Source organism: Danio rerio, chromosome 15 (assembly GCF_049306965.1).
Source record: "Danio rerio strain Tuebingen ecotype United States chromosome 15, GRCz12tu, whole genome shotgun sequence".
Taxonomy (NCBI): Eukaryota; Metazoa; Chordata; class Actinopteri; order Cypriniformes; family Danionidae; genus Danio; species Danio rerio.
The window spans coordinates 31,671,505-31,691,871 of record NC_133190.1 but is presented as its reverse complement, the minus strand read 5'-3'; the positions used below and the strand labels follow the sequence as shown (position 1 = coordinate 31,691,871).

General features: G+C 35.3%; 1 protein-coding gene across 27 annotated transcripts in view; it reads right to left on the bottom strand.

Annotated features, from left to right (window-relative positions):
* Nucleotides 1–13,945, bottom strand: part of rap1gap2a (RAP1 GTPase activating protein 2a) — a 148,332-nt gene extending 134,387 nt beyond the window's left edge. For 20 of the 27 annotated variants that reach the window (XM_068213565.2, XM_073923128.1, XM_073923113.1 and 17 more), the window contains exon 1: nucleotides 13,869–13,945. Coding sequence is in view for 24 of the 27 variants with exons in the window: in XM_021481427.3 (XP_021337102.1) it covers nucleotides 13,869–13,882 (14 nt within the window). In the remaining 3 variants the exon portion in view is untranslated. Of the gene's footprint in view, nucleotides 1–3,949; nucleotides 4,056–13,868 lie in introns of those variants that run through there. The other 7 variants (XM_073923099.1, XM_073923100.1, XM_073923118.1 and 4 more) reach the window with 4 other exon arrangements.
* Between the last annotated feature and the right edge of the window lie 6,422 nt (nucleotides 13,946–20,367).

Genomic DNA, 20,367 nt, shown 5'->3' with positions numbered 1-20,367 from the left:
CCAAAAAACACACAACCTATGTAAATTGAACATACCAAATTGATACAATAGTCAAGCTCTTAGCAAGCATACTTCTCTTCTTAGCCATCTCTATGTCTGTCATTAGCCAGAAATAAGTAGGTGAGATCAACCCGAGCACAAACTCCCCTTTCGTCCAACAAACGGGAGGGAGCCCAGGGCTCGAGGATCTCATAAGCTCAGGGCTCTCTCCCAGGACAGCAAATCAAAAAATGTTTTCAGCTAATTGTGAACTCTTGAAAGCTGATTAAGACGCACCCTATATTTACTATGCTTTATGAGTTACTATGGTTACTCATGTTTGAATGTAGTGCTTTTTGAACCGATCTGTACATTAAATAATGGTATGTATCTTCCAGCAATAAGAATCAACAATTTCAACAGACCATGGAATAAAATGTTTTGTCGTACAAACCCTATTGTAATTCAAATCCACTTTTTAAGGGTCTGAAATATTAATTATGCTTGCGCGTCGTGACAAAAACAGATGTGATGAAACAGCCTGTGTATGATCTTAAATGAACGGGTCATAAAGGGACTATTTAGTCCTGTTTCAATTGTTTCTCAGTTTTTGTGTGTGCGTGTGTGTGTATATAATTCTACTGAGGCCTAATTACTGCCATTAGGCCTGATGTGGAGAGCAGCGTGAGGTTCGTCATTTCAGCTAAACGAGTGATGAGCCAAACACACGCTGCTAATTTCCCTGGCGCCACACAAAAAAAAAAGATACACACACAAAAACACTGCAGAAAATACATCAACATTCACCTGAGGACATTCAGAAAACTGTTGCATACATGTCAAACTTCTCGTCCGTTAAAATGTATGAACATTTACAGCTCAGTGACGAAAAAAACTGATTTCCTATTCAAGTCACAGGGTCAACGGTCAATCATTCACAAAACTCAATGCAACAGAATACAAAAGAAGAGTTGACTTATTCACAGTCAAATCTAAAACCAGCTTCTCTATGAAACTGAAGAGAATGCATGCAGTTAAATATGTGCATTACTAAAAAACCCTCACAGCAGAAAGCAAGAACAAACCTGTAAGTCCGTTTTTTTATTTGATTGTGTTTTGATTATCTGCCTCATCGAAACGTGCTCTCCACAGTGAAATTCATATTAAGCTCAGTGCAGCCAGTGATGCTTATTTAAGCAAAAAAGGTGAGAGATAAAAAACCCGGTGTCGTCAGGCTTTCGGTTGTGACGCAGTTGCCTAATCAGTGTGTATTGTAAGACATGACAAGCTTTGTTGCTGTCCATCACTATCAAAACATCACAAACCAAAGTGGACTACCATTAGAAGCGCAATAGTCCGCATGTTCAAACTGCATTGACATGGATGCAAAAAGGTCCGTATCAGTTTCTGTTCTTCATGCGTTCACTTAAGATACTCCACGGAGAGTTCTTGAATGGCAAAGAACACTCATTCTGCCTCTTGAATAACATTTCCTCACATATAATCATCTAATTTCCCTCCATGACTCTGCTGTTTGCTTTATTTTTACTTAATAGAAAATTTCGATGAACTGTTCAACTCCATGCAAACTGATCATTAGGCGCTCTGATTTTTGCAGAGTTCATATCTTGGAGACGTTGTAAATATCTGATAGCGCTCTTATTTGGAGAGATAAAGCAGACTATAAAAGCTTTTAAAAATGTTGAGATGTTTCATTTGGGTACAATATGAACAAACCAAACTAATGGATTTAAAATTTTATTTCAAAAGATTTATATATGTCAAAGTGATATTTATTAGTAAGCTTATTGCGATTTTTAGATAGACAAAAATAGGGATTTTAAGATGATTTAACATTACAGATGATAAATAGATAAAGGACATTCAATACTAATGAATGTGAAATACGCAGTGTTTGCTGTTCACTAGCATATTTAATTACTTTATAATTAATTAAAAGATTTAAATTTGTATGTAGCAAGAATGCACTAAACCAGAGATGGCCAAACTAGGGCCCGAGGGTTCAAAGTTGGCCCATGGTAACCTTTGATTTGGCCCACTGTCCCATCTGGGAAGAGAGGGAGAATGACAGATATTCATTTATATATATTTAACAGATATTGTCATTTCTGATTTAACTTGACATTTAGTTTGTTTTATTGTTTAGTTTAAACTTCATTGTCCGTTCTGCATGGCACAGAGAGAAAATTTGTTTTTAACGCTGGATTTAAGACAAAAATTGCATACATACAACAATCACACGAAAACAACCTTTATCAAGACAACAACATAAGTTAAAAATTTAAAACCCAAATTAGCCCCAACATATTACTGCACATCATTCTTGACAACCGCCCCATTCACTTCAGACAGTGATCCAATTTAGGACAACAACTGCATTTGGGATTTTTATAAGCATTTCTTCGGCTTTAGTAATTGTAAACCTGTGTCCTGATGGTAAAATTTCAAAAGCTGAGTGAAATGGATGAGTATTATCTTTTAAAAAAGCTACGTCGGCACCAGTAGCCTAATGGTACTGCGCGCTGACAAATAGCACCAATGTGCTCACAGTGACCCGAGTGTGATTGCCGGCTCATGGTCCTTTGCCGATCTTTCTTCTCTCACTGCAATGCTTTCCTGTCTGAATTGTCTACTGTCTCGTCATAATAAAGGTGAAAAAACCCTAAAAAATATTTAAAAACAAAACAATCAAAAAAAGCTAGCTGAAATTAAATGTTTCAATTAAATGTTGTAAATGAATTAGATGTTTTATTTTTCATGTAAATACTGTCACTTGACAGACTATGCACAAGACATTGGCAACTTTACTAGCGTTTACAGCATTGAACTCCATTGTATTATAACATGAATTGTTTTTTGTTTTAATTTTAATGAATTTTTTATAAGATGTAAAAAATGTTTAAAGCATTAGGGTAATTCAATTAAAGTATTTTTTGCTATTTATTTTGAAATATCGTGAAATAAATTAGGAAATGAACAGTATCAATTTTAATGCAATACAGTTTGGTATATTTACCTTCAACCAACAACTGTCATTCAAGTTTGGTTCTTGGCCCTTCATAAGAAAATGTTAGGGCGCCGCTGCAGTAAACTGACTGAATGTTACAGATATTAAAATATCACAAAAGGTGACAATGAAAGACTAAATGGATCACGTACGTTTCCCACAAAATGAAATTAAGCAGCACAGCTATTTTAAACATTGATTATCCTTCTTGGGTAATTTGAATGATTATAAGCATATAACAATGATTTCTGAATGATTACATGGGAATGAATATTCAGCTTTGCAATTTAAAAAATGTATTGTATTTTTAAAATATAGTAAATTATATTTAAATAATAATAATAATATTAGTTTTACTGTATGTTGATCAAATAAATGCCACTATGGTGCTCATAATAATATAGTTTCAAAAATATTAAACAGCATTTAAGCAGTAAGTGCATATACTGTAATTATATGTTACAGTTATATGTCCCTTTTTTGTCTAAGAATAAATATTAAACACTAAATAAGCAACTGAAATGTTTTTCATTTAGCTGCATTTTCAACTTTTATCATAAAAATCCTTTTACATTCTTAACAAATGATTTAGTATATTTTACTTTTCAAAATTCAAGAAAAAAAACAAAAAACAAATTAAGCCTTTAGCCTAGCCTAATGCTATGCTCTCGAATAATAACTTGGAAAAGAAAATATCTAAAAATAAATCTATTTAAAAAAAACAAACTTTCATCCTAAAACCCAATTAAGATCATACATAGGCTAACAGGAATACATGGCTTTCTATAAACAAAGATCTGAGAAATCCAAACAGATAGATTCACCTCATTCTAGCTGAAATAAACATGCACTGATCTCAACTGTACTTTAACTTCAGCATCCTCTGAGTCACCACTGAAGGATAGAGAGAAATAATAATGATAAAAAATGTATGTATCCTACCATCCAAGGCCATCAAATGACAAACTTCTTTTCCACCTGTACATGCTGAGTATGGCACTTTCTCTGTCTATTTTTCTCTGTGTCAGTGACGCACAGCAGACTTTTTTGGGCCACCAGGGGGAAGAATAAAGGACAAGAGGGAAGGAAAACTAATGCCTCCTCCTACCCATGTCTGTGTGTGTGTGTGCATGTGCATGTTTTTGTGACATCAGGACACAAGTTTATTATTTTAATTCAAATTTCAAACAAATCCTTACATCTATGGGAAGTCACCATAAAACATAAAAACCCCTGTGTGTGCGTGTGTGTGTGTGTGTGTGTGTGTGTGTGTGTGTGTGTGTGTGTGTGTGTGTGTGTGTGTGTGTGTGTGTGTGACATATCAGGACACAAATTTGTATAACATGTGTTATACTTAAATTAGGCTTAGGCTAACCCTAAAAATTATTACATCTGGGAAAGCATCATAAAACTGTGTGTGTGTGTGTGTGTGTGTGTGTGTGTGTGTGTGTGTGTGTGTGTGTGTGTGTGTGTGTGTGTGTGTGTGTGTTTTAGGTCACACCAACTATACTCATTATATCCAGAACAGGAATTATAACACCATTTATGTAATGACTATAACCAATTGGTCCCAAGGTGATTTTTAGTGGATGAATTATGTCATTTCCGCTCCAGTTGACACAGTTTAACTATAAGCACATACTTATTGAGTTTAGCCCAATGCCAGTATTGCTTAAAATGACTGCCTCTTGGTTCAATCTTTGGAAAATGGATTAAATGATATTAAGAGTGGAACGTGTTGCTGACAGTTTCAATGTAATTATTACAGAAATTAATTCTGAGTGAAATTGTTTCCTTAGTAAAACAATGTGACAACTTACACACTGAGGGTGTGTGGATTGTGCATGCAATTCTTTGTAATGACTATGATCTTGAGTCAATTTGACATGCAATTTCATGGTTAAAAGCATCTGGGCAGACCTAAACTAAACCTAAACCCTAAACTAAAAGAATGCATATGCAAAATGTCTAAACAAATATTCACTGCACTGAATGTGCAAAGTTTAGTTCATTTATTTAAAGTTATTTTTTTCTTTTTAGTATCTTGCTGTTGTCTGAGATTTGCAAAAGGACACCAAATTAACTATACATTGTGTAATGCAGGCAAGCTAGTAAAGTGTTATACAGGTAAACCTCATTCCTCTGACCTCAAAAAGTGCTCTTGCGACAGTTGTAGGGCGTACTCTTACTAAAAGTGGTTAAACCCCCTCTCTTGCTCGATGGCCTGCACTCACACTGCATCTTTACCTTCCGAGCCTGAGCACGCTTTCTGGCTCAGCACAGTAGAGTGCTTTAGTTATACTGTTTTGTATTATATTAAGTCGTTTAGGATGCAGTGACACGCAGTCAAAATTTTTTGATGAACAGATCCACAGTTTTTAACGCTCATAAGTTGTCATAAAAGTCCTTGTACTGCATGTATTAGGAGGTTTCCTGAAGGCATCAGCTGACATGCAGTGAGGGGTTTTCATCTTTGATAAACTACGACAGTTCACGTTCACTGAAAAGTAAGAATGAAACAGAGTCTTAAAAGTGATGTCTCATCTTCAGTTTCAGGCTCAGGCACGCTTTGCACTCACACTACAAGCGTACCGCGCCAAAGCTCAACCGAACCGTGCTCTGACACACCTCTTCCAACAGTGCCAGGGCTGACCAACTGAACCGCACCTAGGCCCGATTCAAAGCACTTATATTTGTCAAACGAACCGAGAAATGCACAACGGCACAGTTCAGATAGCCTAGTGTGAGCCCTTAGCCTCCTTGTTAAAGCAACTGACTTCCAAAGCAAAACAATTCCAAACACAACGCATACGCTCAAGCACCGCAAACCATTCTGTGTTGTTCATTGAGCGTGACATTTTTTGTCGAAATTTAATAGCGATGCCTTTCACAAATGAAAGTAGACGTAACGGCTCGAAACTATTCATTTTCATTTCCTCATTCCCTTGAGAGCTTTTTAAAATGAAGAGAGGACAAATCATGATCGCAGTGAACGTGCACTTTTCTCCCGCACCCTTGCATTAACATCCGTTTCAGTAGTGATTAATGCTGGCTGTGGCGGAACATCAATATATGTGGTAATCAGATGAGCATCACTTGAACTTTTCTCACCAGCTTTGTGATTCATAACGGATGGAAAGGGTTTCATGACTGGTCACAGGGATTGATTAAAAAGGATTTGCACTCACACACACACACACACACACACACACATACACACACACACACACACACACACACACACACACACACACAGAAATAAATATGACAGACAGCATCTCTGTAAGTGCACTGGAGCCCAGCTAACAGCTGTAGCGTCATGGCAGACAGAATGCAGTCTGTCAACAGCAGACAAATTCAAGGCCGTTCCCTGCAGCGTCAAGTCAGAAGCTCATAAAGCGATGACTCAGCGTGGGTTCAAACAGCCTGATCTACAGAACCCCCGACTGCCTCTTGTTATTTACACCTTTATGTAACACAGGAGCAACAAAAGATTTGTGCATGAAGGTAAATAAAACAAGTTAATGTTTAAAAAAAAAAAACTTCAACTTCTAAGCAAATGGAAACTTGTCTGCCCTTTGGATATTAAAATTCTATTTATTACTTTATTTAAATATAGCAACACGGTGGTTCAGTAGGTAGTGCTGTCGTCTCACATCAAGAAGGTCGCTAGTTCGAGCCTTGGCTTGGTCAGTTTTCATTTCTGTGTGGAGTTTACATGCTGTTTGAGTTTACATGAATGCTGCCTTGTGTGTAAATGCAGAAGGAAGACTGTCAAAAGAGCGCGTGCACGACTAGAACGTGCTGACATGAGACATCTGCTTTAGCCAATCAGAACAGTCAGACTTTTTGAATTCACTGGTAAAGTTGTTCCGGAAATTTTCCAGATATTTGTCGGTATCAGTGTGTGAAAAGGGCTTTTTTTTTAATTGTATAATAGAAAAGTAGCTGGAATTTTTAAATGCTTACAGTAAAATTCTGCAAACCACATCTGCCATTTTTTTATTAATAATTTTCTCTTTTTTTTTTACAGTGTATGTTTCCCACGACCATCCAATCAATTGCTGATGAAGTAAAGTCCCGACATTTCGTTTTGTCTTACTGTTAATACATGATGTTGATAAATACATGCAAACAATGCTTCAGTCTACTATCCTAAACACTGACCACCCTTTTGGACAGTTTAACTTTTACTCTTTAGAGACCCAGTGGTATTTCTTCTGTGATGAAGAAGTGTGAAGGTCGTGCATGTTGTGAATGAGTGATGAAAGACAGAGAGAATAGGGAAAAAAATAGCATCAGGTTTAGAGCCAGTTCTGGAACAAAGTCAAGGTTAATCATATCTTAAAAAAAAAAAAAGAAAGTGTCAGGAAGCGAAAAAAGGGCACTTGACCATTTCATTTCCAGAATTTTCTTTTTTAATGGCCTTTGAACTTCCTCCGACATCAGCATGCAACTCATTCCAATAAGAGTAAATGTAAAACTCAGAACAAAATATAAAGATGTCAAGTCATTTAAAGGTGAACTGGGACTGACTAATAAGAAGGTTGCGACTAAGAACGACTAAGAATCAAGAAAATTTGTCCTACTATCAAAACTGAAAAAAAAAAAAAAAAATCAAGGTAGTTCTGCTTTAATAACATTTATCTTAAGTGTGTTTTGGTTCATTTTAATCCTCACCAGCCATACCCCTGAAAGCCAGTGACAACTTTTTTCAATAGATCGGTTTCTCCACCCACTCAGAAATCTCATAGAGCACAACAGTCGGGCTTCAGAAGTAAAAACCTCTATTCATTTTCTCCTTAGGGAAATTTGATTCAGAAGAAAAATCAATAAACCTTTTAAGATAGGCCTGCTATGAGCTCTGAAGTTGTTAATCAATTATATATATATATATATATATATATATATATATATATATATATATATATATATATATATATATATATATATTTTTTTTTTTTTTTTTTTTTCTCTGAACCCACTTGTTCACATTAATTCAACTTCTTTTTAAAACAATTATGTTTCATCTTAAGAATGTGAGAAAAACTGCTATTATTCTACCAATCAGAGTCACCGTTAACAAAGCTCTCCAAAATAAGATCCTTAGCCCCACCCATTTATGGAGCACTATAAATGATGTACATTAGCGTTTCCTCTTGGATTTTTTCCAGTTGTGGAGGCAGGCCTTTTACACAGACCTTCCAACTACCTATGTCGTTATTTCAATGACAAATGTTGTGAGCAAAGTATTACAAATCGACATCGCACTCATATGAGCAAGCAAAACTGATTTCCTCTGTTCGTGCACAAAACTTCTTGCACGCCCTCAGATGTACACTGCTCAAGCACAGATTTTCTCTTAAATAAACACTGCTGAAGTGTGATTTAGTGCAGAACCATAGATCTTTATCTATAAATTAAGTACAATTATGGAAATTGTGCTCACCATAACTGAAAGCCCTGTCGTGTTTGCGGGCTTTAACGCATCACGCAGCCCTGTCGGTCAGTCGGTTGATCAGAATGTAACCTTAAAGGGTTAAATAACACACAGCACAACTACAATTACAGAAAAGTTTGCTCTGTTATAATTCACTTACATTTTAATATGTTTTATTTGCATTATAAACCGCTATAATAAAAAAACAGCAACAACTGAAGGTTTTAAATGAGAAGCTGTAATGTAGCCTTGGCAGGAATGAATTGTGGTGAGATGCCCAGCCATGGAAGAATTAACGTAGCGGAAACCATAAAAATGTATGCAAGTGTTATTTAATTGTATTATTCACAATGCTTTACTGGAACGGGCAGGGCTAAAGATCTCTTTTGGTGCACTTTGCTTTGATAATGTTTTGGATCTGCTACTGTTATTTTTCTACATTAAACCTGCTTTTAGTAAACAGCCATATCTTAATTGACTTTGAAATTTAAAGTGAGCTGATTAGTTTTGTTTATAAGTCATTGAAGAAGACAAAACGCGGCCAGCACTAATGCACTCCATTGGTCTAGAGCAATGTTTCCCAACTCTGTTCGTAAAGGCACACCAACAGTACATCTTTTCAACCTCTGCTTAATCAAACACACCTGAATCAACTCATCAGAACATTAGAAGAAACTCCAAAACCTAAAATGAATGGATTGGATAAGGCAGACATTAGGGCTAGGTGATTATTCTACATTCAGAGCCTATAATCCATCTCATTTTTCCAGGTCAATTTTTTTAATTACTTTCCCTAACATGTGTAGAGTCACGTGACCCCACTCTTTTAGGCTAATTTAAACTTGTGATTTATACTTACTATATTATTCTAATATTATACTTCAGCCAAGCACATGAGTACAGTCCGACTCAGCCTTCGCATACCTGCGCACTTCTCCAAAAAAATAACTACACATCACAACATGCAACGCAAGCTTTGTGATTGGACGGTTTGGTAGCGGTGACGAGGGTGGGCAGAGTTTAGAGCTGCGTTTTAGGCAAGTAATGCACCCTATATCAAAAAACTCTCACTTGCAATACGTCATTATATTTACTGTACAAAGCCTGTAAGTGAACTACATAAACATAAAATAAATAAATAAAATAATTGTTTATTAATTGTAATCGCGTTATAATGCTCAATTAATCGGGATTTTGATTTTAGGCAAAATCTCCCAGCCCTAGGAGACATCCAAAATATGTACTGTTGGTGTGCCTCCAGGAACAGGGTTGGGAAACACTGGTCTAGAGTGCAGCTTTTGATCGGCTGTGAATCTGTCAAGTTGTGGTGCACTTACATCTGCGATGGAGTGTGCAGCATATGTTCCAGTTGTGTCGAGCAGTTTAAGAGAGGTGCTTGGCATGGTTGTGCTCTGCCTAATGGAGTGAAGACAGTGTTTTGGGGGCTCCAGCAGCCCTGAGCCAAAAACTGACTGATGGGGCTGTTTTCCAGCACTGCCTCTAAATGAACGGCATGCTCTCTCATTAGATTAGTGGGTAGAGAGGGGGTCGTATCACTCACAGACAGCGCTCACATGATCCGCCTCATTAAATCTACTGTCTGGGCTTCCCCTTATCAGTCACTGGAATCAAGCCACCAAAACCTGAAATCAGATTCAGCTATTCTTCTATTCCACATCATTATTTCTCCCTTTACCTTCTCAAACCCTTCAGGGGGGTTTCTGCTTTTAACTCTCATTTTCTTACTACTTTGCCCTCTCTTGGACTGCATCCTTCACAAGGCCTTCTCACATTTTGACTTCCCGTGCTTGACTTCATCTCTGCTCCACTCATTAGTGATGAGCGCCGCACTCTTGCCTGTTTCTCTGCCATGCGAGAGGATTTCAAAAGCCGTGACAAAAAGCTCAGCTAGTACACCCACTCACAGCCTGCAACCCGTTTACACCCACCCAACCGGCACATCAAACACATCCACATATGCGCGTGCTTAAGACAGACACGCAGAAACAAATGCTGCTCTCCGCAGTGCTACTCGCTCATCCTGCAGTTTGCAGAAATAGATGGACAGCACAGATCTATGGCAGGTGGATCAGGGGACTCGTTCATTATGAAATTGTGATGATAACTCTGATGATTCTTTCTCCGCTAATTAAATGAGACAAGAACATTCTAAATGAAGCAAAATAAGATGCAGCAATATGAGGAAAGGAATGAAGTGATGAGATGAGATGAAAAAGAGGTGAGATCAGAAAGAAGATGAGATGGGATGCAAAGAGATGCATACATGATAAACAGAAGAGATTGAGCAAGACAAGACAACATGAGGTAAGATGAGACAAGATATGAGATCAAAATGAAAAAAGAAGATAAAAAATAAATTAGAAACTCGATCAAAGAAGAACAAAACAAAAACACGAAAAATGGAAGATGAGAATAAACAAGAGATGAGAAGAAAGGAGACGTGGTAACATTAGAATAGACAAATACAAAACCAATCCCAAGAAAAAACTAATCAAGAGAGATGAGAAAAACAAAAAAAGGGGAATAGATATGAGATGAAAAGAAGAGGCAACATTAAAATAATACAAAACAAGCAATAAAATTGGAGAAATTAAAGGGCACATATTTTACCCCTTTTCCAAGATTTAAGATAAATCTTTAGTGTCTCCAGAATGTGTATGTAAAGTTTCAGCTCAAAACACCCATCAGATTATTAATTATACCTTAAGCAAAATTGGAATTTTCTGGTTTGAACACAATATAGTTGTTTATGTTGCCTGTGCCTCTCTCAGCCTCAGCTGTGTCAGATAAAAAGCACAGTGACAGACATAAAGGAAGCAGACTACAGTACACTACTTTCCCATGATTATTTGATATATTGGTTGTGGAGTTATTTCAAGCCTTTCTGCAAAGATGATTCACACACACTCTCACACGTTTAACTTTGCAAGTTTTTTGTACGCAAATGTGCCAGTTTTTTGTACGCAAATGTGCCAGGATACTTGTTAATATCCCTGCTGTATGTTAATGTACAAAATAAACCTGATTTAACTTCCTGAAACCGGGATTGAACCATCTTCTTTTATAATTCTCCTGACATGCAGCTGTGGTGACGAATTACATCGATTTTCCTATCTTTACCTTACTTTATTACAAACATGCACTGTTTTAAAAAAGAATTTCAACTTGTAAACAAAACAAACACAAACAATTAACAAATAAATCAAGAGGGATGAGATAAAACAAAAAAAAGAAATAGAAGGGAGAAGAAAAGAGGAGGCAACATTCATTCATTTTCTTCTCGGCTTAGTCCCTTTATTAATCCGGGGTCGCCACAGCGGAATGAACCGCCAACTTATCTAGCAAGTTTTTATGCAGCGGATGCCCTTCCAGCCGCAACCCATCTCTGGAAAAGGAGGCAACATAAAAACAATAAAAACAAGAGACAAAACTGAAGAAATTAAACAAATGAGAAATTATCTAAATTGAAAACAAGGGAAGGCCACATCAGAAGGGACCAAAATAAAAAAAAAAACAGATCAAGAGAGATGAAAGAGGAACAGAAAGCATAAGAAAAGATGAGGCAACATCAAAACAATAAAAACAATAGACAAAACTGGAGAAATTAAACAAATCAGAAGAGACCAAAACAAAAAAAAAACAAAAGAAAAAAGAAGAATAGGCATGAGATAAAAAAGATGAGGCAACATTAAAACAATACTAAACAAGCAGCAAAACTGAAGAAATTAAACAAGGAAAGATGAGAAAAATTGAAAGAAGGTAAGGCAACATCAGAAGAGACCAAAAAAAAAAGAAAAATCAAGAGAAATGAGATGAAACAAAAAAGAGGGATAAAAATAAGAAGAAAAGATTAAGCCACAATAAATCATGACAAAACAAGAGGCAAAACAGAAGAAATAAAATAAGGAGAGATGATAAGAATTGAAAGAAGAGACCAAAACAAAAAAACAAACAAAAAAAGAGATGAGATAAAACAAAAGAGGAATAAAAATAAAAATAATAAATAATAAAATATAAGGCAACATTAAAGCAAAACAAACAAACAAAAGATGATATAAGATGAAAAGGGAACAGTGTGACAGATGAGACAACAAGCAAAACAATAAAGAAAATAACATGAAGTAGGAGAGTGGTTGAGAAGATAAAAGACCAGATGAGATGACACAAACCAAAACAAAAGATGAGGAAAAACAATAAACAATAGAAAATAGAAAAAACAAAATAACACAAGGTGGAGAAATACAAGATCTAAGGAACTGGGTATTAGACAAAAGGGGTAATAAAAAAAACAGATGAAATTAATCAGGATGAGAGAGGAAGAGACTGCAGAAGAAGAAATATCTTCACTCTCGCTTTTTCCTCTGACTCATTCCCCGTTAAGTTTCAGCTCATCACTCATTCCCCTAAGCGAATCAAGAGAGGGCAGGTACAGAACAGAGGTACAGAGGGGGAGGAAGGAGAGAAAATGAGCTGCGGCGCGAGTACACCAGCAAACTAATGAGGGACCACAGGAGGCAAGAGAGAACTTGAGAGAAAAGTGAGAAAATGAGTGATGTGGAAATGATTGTATGTGTATGAAAATATTGCAAAGACGAAAGTGAGCAAAAGATAACAGAGAGAGCAGATGAGCCACACAATAGACCATAAAGGGATATAATTATGCTATTAAAGTGTACTCTTCCAACATATGGCTCATTTACCACTCTAATACAGTGCATTCAAGTCACCAAACTAAAATTACACTGAGCAGCAGCTCAAGCTACAGGTTGCAATAATAACCGCGGTTGTTTGGCAGAATGTTCTGTAATTCTAAACCCAATATCGCATATCGCTTCCTGCTATGACCACAAGGAAATATGCATGTGTATATATTTAAACCATGCAAAATCCATCCTAATAATACTTTGTTTTGCATCCTAGTCGCTTTCACGTTATCACTATACAAGACCCCTTTATGACTTACAATAACTCTCCTGCACAGCCCATGAAGAATGACTCATGAGCATCATCCACAGACTTTATTTATTTAAAAAAAAAATTGAGCCATCGTGCTGAAAATGTCCCCCTGGCAGCCACAAACAATGGCATACACTAAGGGAATGAGTCACTAACGCAACACACACACAAGCCAAAAACAAGCTATAATATCAATTCATTCAAAGAGTCATGTATTTAATGCCACACTGCAGCAATTGAACACTTTTTCAGTGAGGTTTACAAACTCCAAATCAGTTTGGCGAACTCATGATGTGTGAATCCCCAAATCCGCTCGAATGCAAACACACCCAAAGATGTAAAGCAACAGTTTAGTCCCTAATGCTGATGCGCTCTGATTATCACCAGGAATGAAGCTTTACACTCATATCATGCACTTGAAGAACCATTAATGCATCACCTTACCTTGAATCTGCCATCAGAGGCTCACAGGACTGAGTAAACACAGCAGTGCTGCATGAAACGACTGGTTCACCACGAGTGAGGAGAGAGCATCGCTCGGAGAATTAGAGGGAAAGAGAGAGAGAGATCTGTGGAGGGAGGGAAATGGATGAGAGAATGTGAGCGAATCGTGAGGAGAGGGAGAGATGGGAGTGTATGTGTGTAAGAATGCAGGTAGTAGTTGTAGTAGTTGCTATGGCATTGAATACGTTCTGACTCTGTATGATGGGCTTGTGTGGGGGTATGGATAATTTTTCAGACATAAAATTGAATAGAGCCTCAAATGGCAACCTTACAGCAGATTTATGGCACAGGCACACACATATATAACAGTAGAGCTTAATAACCTGAGGGGGGAAAAGCTGCTCTATTGGATTTTTTCTATTTAAATGCATGCAAAATTCTGCAGATTTATGGCCCTTATTAAAGCTTTTATATAAAAGGGGGCTTGTGTGCTGCTTTGGTTCAATGTTAAAGAAGTCATATGTGAACATGGACCACAAAGCCAGATTTATGTTCACAAGTATATTTTTGGCATGGGTCAGAGTTTTTCTTTTACTGTATCATGTTCAATGAAGACATTTTATACATTATCCTAATTATCTAACATTACATTTCATACTAATCGTAATTATTGATTAGTAATAAACTTTGCTATGAACTTAATTTGAACTTTAAAGATTTTTTTGGTAGTTCGATTTTTTTTTATTCCTCGGAATCCAGACTATTAGTCGTTCCTTGGTCAAACATTGTCCGATCTTAACAACATATACATCAATGAAAAGCTCAAGTATTCAGCATTAATAATTTATGAAATTAAGATAAGTGACATTGTGACTGGTTTTGTAGACCAGGGTCACATATGTATAATTCAGAAATCATTGTTAATACTGTAGTACCAGTGGCAGTTAGTGGGGTATACGCACATGAACTTTTAATTTTCAGACAGCCAGCCCAACGACTCCCTGTGAACTTTCAGTGTCTTTCCATTACAAAATGTTTAAGATCTGTTTTCTTTAAAAATCAGTGATCTTTACTGCCTGATAGATAGACGATATAAAGTGGGTCACAGACTGAATAAGAAGCACTGCATTTAAGAGTGGTTTATTTATAAACTAATTTCAAGAGGATCACATGTTTATGATCAACACGGCTATCACCTCAATAGCTCTGTAATCTGCTCTATTAGATGGTTACGGAAGCATTATAAATAACCAAAGTTTTTCACTACAGTTATCTTTGTCCTTGAGTTCCCACCCCCCTTCCACCCCTACTTCCCACCCTTTTTTCAGATAGGGCGACAGGGTGGCCCAGTGGCTAGCACTGTTGCCTCACAGCAAGAACAACGCTCGACAAACCTCCTATCGGGCCAGTTGGTGTTTCTGTACGGAGTTTCTATGCTCTCTGTGTTTGCATGGGTTTCCCCTGGGTTCTCCGGTTTCCTCCCACAGTCCAAAAACATACACCATAGCCAATCGACTAAACCAAATTATCCCCCAAGACAACCCTAGTTTACAGTTCTCTCACAGCGACAAGCAGGGGAGTTCTGGAAACCAAACTGAACTCGGACTCCGCCCTTCTATTGGGAGGGAGCCCCGGGCTCGAGGATATTACGAGACACCATGCCAATTATGCTTTTTTGATTATAAGCCAAGTGTTCACTCTTGAATTGCATTTTCCCAAACAATCTCTTTAAAATATTAACATTTATTTTACACAAGTATTTTCAATGGAGTTTCTGTGCTAGCCTGCTGCCACTTATGGCGCTATACTTTACATGGTCTATCATCTCGCTTTGTACTTGAACAACTAAATGAATGCTTAAGCCTATTTAATGGATTATATTTTAATTACATTAAGATGTCAATGCTGTAAAAGGAACCTTTTAAAATTCAAAATAGTCACATTAAACTTTCACCGGAACTTTACTGTTGGCTGAAAAACACTGTGCATATAGCCCATTGCATGCAGTTTATTGACAAGATGTTGAAAGTTAGTCAATGCTTCAATTTACTCACAGCAACTTGTTTTCTATTGATTTTATTAAAGTAAAAAAAAAAATTGACACTTTTTGCCGTGATATATTGATAATGAACACCCAAACGTTCTCCACATCACAGGGCATGATGTTTAGATGGATATATACATTCATCCTGTGCACTTTACTCTTTAAAACAAAATAAATAGTCTAAAAAAAAAATACAACAGTAAGAAAACAACAGTTAAAAATGCATTTATCATTGAGATAAAGTCAAAAGTCAAAACAAGCTCTGCAATTCATTGGCATACTGTCAAAATATTACATAATTCAAAATACTCTGTTATGATATTTTCAATATAAAGTATATTTAAGATAAAGTGTATTTATATTTAAGGACTATACAGATCTGGCTATGTGAGACTACAGTTTGAGTGAATCTCTCTTCTTTGCATGAAAGTACAGTGCAGAATCAGCTATCACAAAAACAAATCTCTGTAGATTTTTTTAAATACAGTGTAGAAAGTTGGGTCTGATATGAAGATATGATTTTTTTTATTTTGCTATAAATTGTTTACACGTTAGGAATTTCACAAAAGTTATGTGAATTAATAAAAATTACACTGATATTAAATATTTTCTAGATAAAAAATAATCTTTTTTTTACACCAGAGGTGTCCAAACTTGGTCCTGGAGAACCGGTGTCTTTATCTTGTATTGCAACATTAAAGCAAAGAAAGCAAACAGAGCTCAACTTCTGTCCTGCAACACAATGAGAACATGGATCTGTTCAAAGAGGAACAACAGTTATATGTTCACATGCAGACACATGTGACTCACCGGCTATTAAACAGCATGTGCTCAATGCAGTCGGACACCACTGGGGTTCAATCAGATCAATGTCCACTCACACACACACACAAAGCACTGGAGTAACATCAATAAAGCGGCTTCATAAACAGCACATCATAAAAATGAGGAATAGAAGAAGCAGATGATGAGTTGAGTGGAAACGACCTAACTTCAAATATGCGGCAATTTACTGAAGATGAAAGTGTGTGTTTCCTTTTTGCTTTTAAAAGGTTTCACTTACACTGCAAAATAATCTCTGCCAACAAGCTGTATTTTGGATTTTAGGCCAATTGTCACATTTTTAAAGACTATGCATGCCAGTTGCTTTTTTGTTGTTGTTGTTGCTGATATTTGAGATTTAAAGAACCGAAATGTGTATTCGACTCAGACAATTTGCCCTTGCATATATTCTTATGTACATTTTTTGTCTTTCTAATGTGTGTGGGGTGGAGTATGGTTTGTGTGTGAGTCTGTATCTTGTATTGCTAACAGGTATAGCAATACCAGTAACATTTGACCTTGTGGGAAATTTATTTTGGTCCCCATCAGGAAACGGCTCATAAATCAGACAGAGTTAAGCATTTTGAAAGATTAAAAATACAAATTGCTTTTTGTGTGAGCTGGGTTTAGGGGTAGGGGTATAGAATATACAGTCTACAGTATAAAAAAATTACGTCTATGGGAAATCTCCATAAAGATATATGCATAAAGAAGATGTATAAGTGCGCACGCGTGTTCATGCATTAATCTTCCTTTAGGCTTAGTCCCTTTATAACTGAGGGGTTGCCACAGCGGAATGAACCGGCAAGTTATCCAGCCTATGTTTTATGCAGTGGATGCCCTTCCAGCATTTCCAGCATTCCCAATTTAGCTTATTCAATTGACCTATACCGCATGTCTTTTGACTGTTGGAGAAACCGGAGCACCCGGAGGAAACCCATACCAACACAGGGAGAACATGCAAACTCCAGACAGAAATGCCAACTGAGCCAGCTGGGGCTCGAACCAGCGACCTTCTTGCTGTGAGGCTACCCATTGCACCACAGTGACACCCTGTTTAGTTAATTTCCTTTCATAAATCTAGTTTACACTATAGGTACAAAAATGATTACAAAATAATCAAGAAGACCTCCAGGACAAATTTCTTACCACTGAAATCCATTAAGATGGCAATAATTCATCCCAGTGGCATTTAAGCAAAAGGTCAACCACTCTTTCTTAACAGGCTTCTATTTTGTTGACAAGGGCTTCAAAATTGTAACACAAAAATAAAGTTAATAATAATAATAATAATAATAATAATAATAATAATAATAATAATAATAATAATAATAATAATAATACATTTGTACAATTTTAGCATAATTTTAAGGCATGAGAGAATTTAGTTTTATGTTTTGAGATCAGCAAACCAGATTCTCTAAAATTATGTAAAAAGGCAAGACACTGCCAAAAAACACTTCCTTAGTGTGGCTGATTAATTTAAGAATTTGAATAACTTACTACAAGTTTTAGTTTTAAAATTTTCTAATATTTATGCTTAAAATGCAAATGAAGGATTGCTTAATTAAACGTGCCTTTTGCTTAAATTTTGAGCACAACATTTTTCTGATATAATATTTTTACAGAGTGGATGTACAGTATTTACATAATTCAGAAAATACTGCACAAATAATTTCTATAGAATAAAATGTTGTATATAATCAGAAATATACAGTTGAGGTCAGAATTATTAGCCCCCCTGTTTATTTTTTTAAATCAATTTCTGTTTAACGGAGAGAAGATTTTTTTTCAACACATTTTTGAACATAATAGTTTTCATAACTCATGTCCAATAACTGATTTCTTTTATCTTTGCCATGATGACAGTAAATAATATTTGACTAGATATTTTTCAAGAAACTTCTATACAGCTTAAAGTGACATTTAAAGGCTTAACTAGGCTAATTAGGTAAACTAGGCATGTTAGGGTAATTAGGCAAGTTATTGTATAACGATAGTTTATTCTGTAGACTAATGAAAAAACATATAGCTTAAAGGGGCTATTTTTTTATCTTAAAATCTTTTTTTAAAATGTAAAACTGCTTTTATTCAACCCAAAATAAAACAAATAAGACTTTTTTCCAGAAGAAAAAATATTATCAGACATACTGTGAAAATTTCCTTGCTCTGTTAATTTCCTAAATTATGTTTAACAGAGCAAGGAAATTTTCACAATATGCTTAATAATGTTTTTTTTTTTTCTGGAGAAAGTCTTTTTTGTTTTATTTAGGCTAGATTAAAAGCAACTTTAATGTTTTTAAAACTATTTTGAGATAAAAAATAAATAAATAAATAAATAAATAAATAAAATATAAATTATTTGCCCCTTTAAGCTATCATTTTTCGATATTCAACAGAACAAACTATCATTATACAACAACTTTCCTAATTACCCTAACCTGCCTAGTTAACTTAATTACCCTAGTTAAACAAATAAATATCACTTTAAGCTGTATAGAAGTGTCTTGAAAAATATAGTATAGTAATATATAAAAGAATATATATAAGATAAAAGAAATCAGTTATTAGAAATGACTTTTTAAAATTATTAAGTTTAGAAATGTGTTGAAAAAATCTTGTCTCCATTAAACAGAAATCGGGGGAAAAAATAAACAGGGGGGATATTAATTCAGGGGGCCAATATATATATATATATATATATATATATATATATATATATATATATATATATATATATATATATATATATATATATATATATATATATATATATATATATATATATATATATATATATATATATATACATACATATATTTATATATACATATATATATATATATATATATATATATATATATATATATATATATATATATATATATACATATACATATATATATATATATATATATATATATATATATATATATATATATATATATATATGTCTGTGGATTTTAGGATATGTTTAATATATATATATATATATATATATATATATATATATATATATATATATATATATATATATATATATATATATATATATATATATATATATATATATATATATATATATATATATATTTAAACATATCCTAAAATCCAAAGACATATATTGATTAGTTGTAACAAAACAAACAGTTATCATGTGTTTGTTGTGCAACACTTTTCTTCTTTCCATTAGACTGAAAAAGCACTTTATGAAGAGCCCAAAGTCTCCAAATTGACAGGTGTGTGAAAAAAACGCATGAGGTGTTTTTGCCTGCTGTGTCTGCCTTAATGGAAAAATGTACAAGAAGTTTTCTGTTTTTAGCTGAAAAACAGGCAAGAAAGTGGAATAAACCTTTATTCTCTCTCACCCTGCATCACAGCAAAAACCTGGCTGGAGCAGCAGTGAATGCAATCTGCTGTTGAAGAACCTGTTGAAGGTGGCCTGCTTCTTTCATTTGTCTGTTTGTTTAGAGCGCTTGTCTCCATCTTCAATTGCTTGGCAGTTTAGTGTTTGAGAGCCATTGCGCCTTCTAATTGGTGCACTTTCTGGGGTTGCCTTGGAAACCCTCTTTGGAAATGTTCTGCCATAAGGTTTGGATGGATGAACATATGTATATATAGCGTTAACCTGAA